The sequence below is a fragment of the Lactuca sativa genome, chromosome 3 (genome assembly GCF_002870075.4).
Source record: "Lactuca sativa cultivar Salinas chromosome 3, Lsat_Salinas_v11, whole genome shotgun sequence".
Lineage (NCBI taxonomy): Eukaryota > Viridiplantae > Streptophyta > Magnoliopsida > Asterales > Asteraceae > Lactuca > Lactuca sativa.
This window is the reverse complement of record NC_056625.2, coordinates 107,125,137-107,132,940: the sequence shown is the minus strand read 5'-3', so window position 1 is coordinate 107,132,940 and position 7,804 is coordinate 107,125,137. Positions and strand designations below refer to the sequence as shown.

The following is a 7,804-nucleotide window of genomic DNA, read 5'->3' as shown; positions in this document are numbered from 1 at the left end:
GTAAATTCCGATAAATTAGGTCTGTAGAATATCATTTTCTTTCTTTTTGTCTGTTAGTCATATGTTGTCTCCTTTGCGTGACTTCCAATCCGACCTGGTACACAACATATGCAACTCTATTTCTCTGCATGTTATATATATGAAATTCCTCTTATCTGTTAGCCATATGTTGTCTCCTTTGCGTGACTTCCAATCCGACTTGGTTTTTGCTTGATTTTTATGAAGCTTAATAATATTTTTCGGCCCTTTGTGCCCCTTATTAAGGTTCTCGGCCCAATGAAGCGCAATTAAAGAGTTTACAGCCCATTAGGGCAAATCAAATCATTTATGGCCCAACAAGGCCCATTAGAGATAAGATGTATTATTCTAGGTTCTCATGGTCCAAAATGCTAAAGTTTCATGAATGTGGGTCCAGTTAGAACCCAATTAGGGTTCCTAAGCCCAAGATAGTCAAGTTTGAGGTTATTGGTCCATTAGGCCTAATAAGAGAATCCTAGTTCATATTAAACTTCAACCGGGATTTTTAGGGTTTTCAACACATAATTGACTATAAGAGATGTATTGTATAAGAATTTGAGCTTTACTGAAGAATGTTGATTAAGTTTGTTGTCATTGAATGAGCATAGGTTATAGTATCAAATTAGGGTTACAAGTATCACAGTAGAGGATGTTTACATGAGAACGAAATTTCCTAGCCTAAATGCTAGTTGTGACATGATTCCATGAAGGGTTAGGCCCGATTTAGAAAATTAGGCCATTAGTGGGTCACCAGTAGGCTTGAGAAGTCTACCTAGTGTTAGGCCTTTTATGTATGGTTTTGGGCCTTTGACATAGACCAGATTAGATCGGGAGTAAATGGTCCTTCTACCCTAGATGGGTTATGGATTTCGACTAAGTGTTATTTTGGTAATGATAGCTCGGGGAGTCAAGAGATCAGCAGTTCGGGGATCTGCCAGCTAGCAGCTAGAGGATTATCCGTGAAGTTCAACGTTCAACATTGCAAGGTTAGTCTCCTCACTGTGTGTATGGGTCTAAGGCACCAATGTCAGCTTGTTTAGTTTATGTATGGTAGGAAGACCCAGGGGTTATCCCTAGGCACTATGCATGAAAGACCACGGGGCGGCTCCTGGCACACAGTATGCTATTTTTATGGTAGGAAGACCCGAGGGTTAGCCCTAGGCAATATGTATGAAAGACTAGGACGTGGCTCCTGGCACACTGTATTCTAAGTAGATAAGTAGAGTAGTATGTATGCTAGTTGTCTTTGTGATTGCTTGCATGGAAGACTCGTAGGTGGCTCCTGGTACTTGTCTGTAAGACCCAGGGGCTGGCCCCCAGCCTGGCAAGAAAGACCACGTGGCAGCCCGTGGCATAACGGCAAGACTATGTGCGACACATAGCATCTTATTTGATTATGGACATGATAGATATGTATGGTTCATAGTATGTATGGCATGTATGGATCAGTAGATATGTATGGTATGTGGTATTTAAGGAAATTCACTAAGCTTCGTGCTTACGGTTTACAGTTTTGGTTTCAGGTATCTCAAGTTTTCAAGAAAAGCAGCTCGGGATGATCGCAGCACATTCACTCATGTTATTCCGCTTTATGTAATCTTTGGGATTAGACTATGATATTTATTTTAATTGAAATGTTTTCAATTTCTAGACAAAGTTATTAAGTGTTTTCTTATATTAAAAATGAAATTTTTGGTCTTGAATTTTAGGATGTTACAAGATAACAGAGAGACCACACTTGTCAAGATGGATGTGGATATCAAGGAACCCGATAAGGGGAGAATGAAGATCAAGGTGGATGAGCAACCTCAAGGAGTCAAGAAAAAGCAAGATCCTAGTGACAACCCAAAAAAGAAAGAAAACTCGAAGAAAGCATACATGAGACAGGTTGCAGCATACAAAAGGAAACGACTCGAGCTGAAAAAGAACATGAAGATTCCACTACCAACCGGCATAACATAAAGCGGAAAGGAGTATGGCTCACGAATCCATCAAAAAAAGCACTTCTCATGAGGCAACCTGAGTTGGGTAGGGGTTCAAAAAAATATTTTCTATAATAAAAGTTATAAATTGAAATAATTCTATAAATTTAAAAAATTAATTAGAAAGACTTGCAAAAATAGTCTAATTTTGAAAATCTAGTACTAAAGTTTTTATATTATTGCATTTGTGCTAGTTTGCTAGTATTATATGGGATAATTTGTTGCGAACTTTAAGATTTAGTTGAGCCAATATGTTATAGTGTATTTGTGGTTTCCCAATTCTAGTGAAATCATGATACAAAAATGTAACCTTGCGTAGTTTGAGGGACATAAAAAGTTTAGCATCGTGTACTTAAAATGTATCTAGGAAAATTTATGTAGTCATTGTACTTTACACTAATACATTTAAGCAATAAGGGTTGAAGTTAAGTCTCTTGCTTAAGCATTTTTTTAGGCTTTTAATTTTAAATGAAAAAGGTGAGTTGTGAAAAAAAAAGTTGCAAAAAGTTTGTTGAATGAATAAAAGCTTACAAAGTATGAAGATCAAGAATCATGACGATAAGTTCAAAGTTACAAATTTCGAAAGATTCAGGTTGAAAAAGTGAAGAATAATGCAAAATACCAAAAGCCAAATGCTAGTTTTCAAAGTTGTAATTTTTCTTTCTATGTTATTTTATCATATGTATGCTTGGGGACTTAACCAAAAATTACCTTGAGGTTAAGAAAGTTTTCTGAGATTGTATTCGGAAGGATGAAAAAAATGAATTTCATTCAAAATAAATGGGAAGTATTTATGAGGATTGTAAGTATTTAGGGCTGTGGAAGTATTTAAGATATTTTAAACACAAATACATGCATAGAGGTAATGCGTAATTAGTTAGTTTAATTTGGATTGTTTTATGTGATATTGGTGGGTGATGTTGTGTGATGTATTAAAACAAGCTTTGCTTGAGAGAAAACAAAAAGAAAGTATGAGGTATTTTGATTGTCATAGTTATACACATATTTATGCATTATTTTAATACATTTACACATATTCATGCATTATTTTAATACATGTAAGATATATTTTTGATGAAATACAAAGATATTTTGTACTTATAATGTTTGAATTGTATTTTTCAACCAAAAAGGACATTCTCAAGGAACGGGAGCTGAAATTAAAGAAAGTTAGATATAATTTGAACATCAACATTCGCTTGATAGTTGGCGTTGGCGTTGGTACTAGCTAGGCAATCCAACGACCGCCAAGGTAGCGTGCTAGATGCTTTCCGTCGTTCCTTGTTTGCTTTTCAAGTAAATAAATATCGTATTTGCAGGTTTGGCATAAATTCATGACTATGAAAATTACAATCCTTAACTTAAATTATGGACACAAATCAAGGATTTGGATCCAAAATAATCCATACTTCCAAAGGATTTAATGTGAAAGTTGCAATCAGTATTCAGTAGCCTAAATTATGGGATACAAATCCGGAACCTAAATCTTTAATTTCTGTTGTAAAGATTAGGAGTTATGTTTTTGTCGAGCTCCACCTTGTAAACATGGAGATAGTTTTGCCGAGTTGCGAAAAAGGATAAGAGAAAAAGAGTGGGGAAAAAGAGAGAGAATTCTAAGTAAGAGGGGTTCTTCGGGTTATGTCAAACCGTCTTTACAGTGAGGAGCCAGACACGCTTCTCCACGTATTGTAACACAAATTGATAAAACCCCCCGATTTGTAGCCACGTGGCAACAACCCAAACGGCTTTTCTCAACCATATTTCTTCTGAAAATTCTAAAAACATCGGAAAGATCAGTTGGATTCTTGCCTATAAATGACGCTCTCTATGAATAATAATTATTCACAAAGTACAAGCCAAAATATGTTTTGATAATACAAAGAAAAGGATTTTTTTCGCACTTGATCATCTTGTTAGGCTAAAGTTGATTTCATAACTTCTATTAAAAACCGCCATTGAAGGTCAGATAGAACTTCTTACATAAACACAAACATAAAACACTTAAATATACATACTACTACTACTACTACCACTTCTACTTTATATAAACATAGACTCCAAACTCGAACACAAAATCAAGCAGCTGCTTTCCTAGCCTTCTTCGCAGCAGGGGACTTGATAGACTTCGGCTGTTTCGCCTTTGCCGGTGTCATCTTCTTAGCCTTCTTCACCGGGGTTTGTTTCTTCACCGCAGCTTTTTTAGGTGCTTTTGTCGCCTTCTTTGGTCGCGCGGCGGTGGTGGTGGTGGTGGTGGCGGTGGCTTTTGCTACAGGGGCGGCAGGCTTTTTCGACTTTGATTGCTTCGGTTTTTTGGTTGCAGCAGTGGGCTTCTTGCCACCGGCGGCGGCCGGTGCCTTTTCTTCTTGCCGGATTCAGACAGCTTGTATGAAGCCTTGACTTTGGTTAACTTTCCTTTTGAAGCGGAATTCTTCAACTGGAGTGCTAACATCTTCTTGAAATTCTCCGGTAGCACTGCTTTGTGCTTATCTTCCATGTATTTTGCGATTGCGTGGGGGCTCGATCCACCCTTCTCTTTCAGAGCCAACAGAGCCTCTTTGATCATCTGTAATGAAAACTCAACATTAGTGTGAAGAATCAAATGATTCGAAACGATCGATATGATGTAAATAATCCTAGCAATCAAAATAAAACCTTTTAAAGATAATGATCATGATCAAACCCGATTACATAATTCAAATGATTCCTACTCGTCGATTAGCGAAAGTGTGAACGGATCATGATCACGTAAATCTGGAAAATGCAATATATAAGATTAAAGTGATCACAAACCTGGAAATAAGGAGGATGAGAAGCGGTTTTAGCAGTTTTCGCCTTCTTCTCCTTCGGGGTTTTAGCTTTCTTCACGACGGCCTGCTCCGCCGCCGGTTTCTCGACGACAACGTCCGCCTTATCACCTCCGGTTGACGACATCACGAAGTCTCTAGAAAATGTTAGATATTTAAGAGTTTGTGTTTATCCTGAAACTTGTTGCTGAAGCAGTTAGTGAGATAAGCTATTTATAATTGAGAAAGATAGCAGAGTATTCTTGAAGTGACTTGTGATTGGTTACTTTTGTTTCACTAGGATCGATAGAGAGATGATCGTGGCCGTTGATTCGAGTGGCCATGGATCGTGGATAAAGGGAATAATTGGGATAAATGAACCGTTTTTCTTCCATGAACGGGTTGTGTTTTCTTACCAAATCTCTTTAACCAATTTTGTTCTATTAGTTTCTCAATTGGAAAAGATTTTTCAATTGTTGTTATTTGAGAATTAAGAGACAAGAATCACGACCTGATTTTGTTCGATTAGATTCTCAAATTCTTGATTAACTAGGAGGTAAGTCTGGGTTTTGTCCCGGGACGGATTTTTTGTTTTTATTTTATGTATCATGTTTAAATTGATTTGTGTTTTCTCTATTCTTCACAAGTTGAAACTTTTAGCTTTACACCAAAATGTAATTCCATTTTCTAAGTTGAATTTCATTTCATTCCTTTGTGATCCATTACATCATAGCAAACAAACCGTAATTTTTTTTAGTAGCAGTTCATATAAAAACATTTAAAATTGTATCGATATGTATTGAACTATATTATGTTTACCATCATTTATAATTTCCTATATTAATAAAAATAAAAAATTTAAAAAAATGCAATTGATCTGAAAATGTTTCACAAATGATGAAATCAAATCGTTGACGCCGCTATGAAGGTTTTTAAATTCCTCCATGGTCTCCAAAAAAAAATCTAATTCGTTATAAATATATAGTTGTCACTAGGGATGAGCATATGGACCGGGGAACCGGCCGGAACCGGAACCGGCGCCGGAATCGGGACCCGATGGAACCGGTCGGGCCGGGACCGGGACGTTATTTTTGTGGATTTTTGGAACCGGGAACCGGTAGGAACCGGAACCGATATAACCGGAACCGGTAGAACCGGCAAAAACCGGAACCGTATGATGCTATTTTTCGAATACCGGTTCCAACATTTGAAGACACGACAAGAACCGGTAGGAACCGGGAACCAGTAGAACCGTCGGGCCGGTTCGGTTCTTGATTTTGGCCAAAGCCGGTTCCAAGTTCCGGTCCGGTTCGGGCTGGTTCCGGCCGGTTCGGTCCTTTTGCTCATCCCTAGTTGTCACCTTCTTGTATCTCTCACTGTCTCTTTAGTTTTGAGATGGTTTTAGATGTTTCAGTTACAATTATTGGGTTGTTGTCTTTTGTCAATCTCTACAACCACACCAATCAAATATTTTATAAATACACACTCTTTATCCCTCATCACTTAAATGGTTAAAATATCATTCCCTCATGAAAAGTAAATAGTTTCATCAAAATATCTAATGAGATCATAAGTATGGATGAGCATGGGACAGAAGATTTTTGACAAGTTTCAAAACTTACCCTTAAGTTTTGGAATTTGTAAAGTCACACTAATGAAACTTGAATTTCAAACCCTGGAGTTTTAAAAGTTAAAATTCAACCCTTATACTTTATAATATTATAAGTTTAATAATATATATATATATATATATATATATATATATATATATATATATATATATATATATATATAACAAGTCGGTCTTACCGTTAGTAAACCTCATTCACGAAGTCGGTCTATAAGGGGGTATAAGATTATTGCCTATAAAATGGTGGTTTAATGGGTGTCCACCCTCGCCCACCGTTTCATTGACTGGTGGAGGGTCGTTAGCCGATCGGGTAGGATAGGACATTAATTATCCCTCCTTAAAAGTATAATGATAAATATAAAGTAACTAAACTTTTATTAAATTCTCAATCTTAGTTGCTTTATGAAATTGTGAAAATGGTGCTAATCCATGAATTTACACTTTGCACCCTTGTTAAGTCGTTAGTGGAGTGTGTGTGGTTAATCGGAACCTTAATCTGAGACTGACAATGTCTGGAAAAGAGTAGCTTGATATTAATCATAGATCGATGGATCGTTTGTGGTTAACTGACACATTGATTAGGTGATTTGTAACATTGAGTGTACCAAGCTAATTTGCATGCTTATTCACACATTGTTTGTGATCATTGGCATCCCAGTCACAAACGTGAATGGCACAATCGAGATTTAAACATGTCATTGAAAAGTTCAATGAATCTCAAAGGATCTAGGAATTTCAATCCAATTAAAACATAGTAATTTATTTCGTTTTTCATGGTGGAAATTGGTAAATCGTCATTTACCTAGCTTCAAATGTTTTAGAATCGGATTACGGCATCCCTTTTCACAATTATAGAATATTGTGTTGGGTCATATCCTTAATATTTCATTTGGGTGTAATATTAAGGATTATCATCTAACCTAAACTTTGTTCTTCTTATTTTTCAGATGTCAGTCCCAAACAATGCTTCCAACCTAATCCCTTCAGGCTCTTTCTCCCTCATGAACCTATGTGATAAGGTCATTTTTTATGGCTCGAACTTGAATGACTGCATTCGAAACATCTTAATGGCTATTCGTCATGAGGACAAAGAATATATCCTAGATAAAAAGGTTAAGGAGATTGATGTCACCACTGCTACTCCCAAACAAATCGTTGAACACACTACTCATGAGAGGGATGTGACAAAGGTGTCGTGTCTAATGATTACTACCATGACTGTTGAGCTGTAGAAGTCCTATGAGGACTACTATCCTTTTGAAATGTATCAAGATTTGATGGAAAGATATCATCAAAGTGCTCGGTAGGAGAGGTATGAGATCATTGCCTCCATGATCACAACCAAAATGAAGGATGGTGAACCCATCACGCCCCACTTGCAAAAGATGTAG

At 36.8% G+C, this 7,804-nt stretch overlaps 1 protein-coding gene across 1 annotated transcript; it reads right to left on the bottom strand.

Moving 5' to 3' along the window:
- Positions 1–3,910: 3,910 nt before the first annotated feature.
- On the bottom strand, positions 3,911–5,000 carry LOC111897523 (histone H1). The gene is given in 3 exon segments (XM_023893475.3): positions 3,911–4,351; positions 4,354–4,563; positions 4,791–5,000. Coding segments are annotated over 3 exon segments (627 nt in total). The 5' UTR covers positions 4,932–5,000; the 3' UTR covers positions 3,911–4,075.
- Between the last annotated feature and the right edge of the window lie 2,804 nt (positions 5,001–7,804).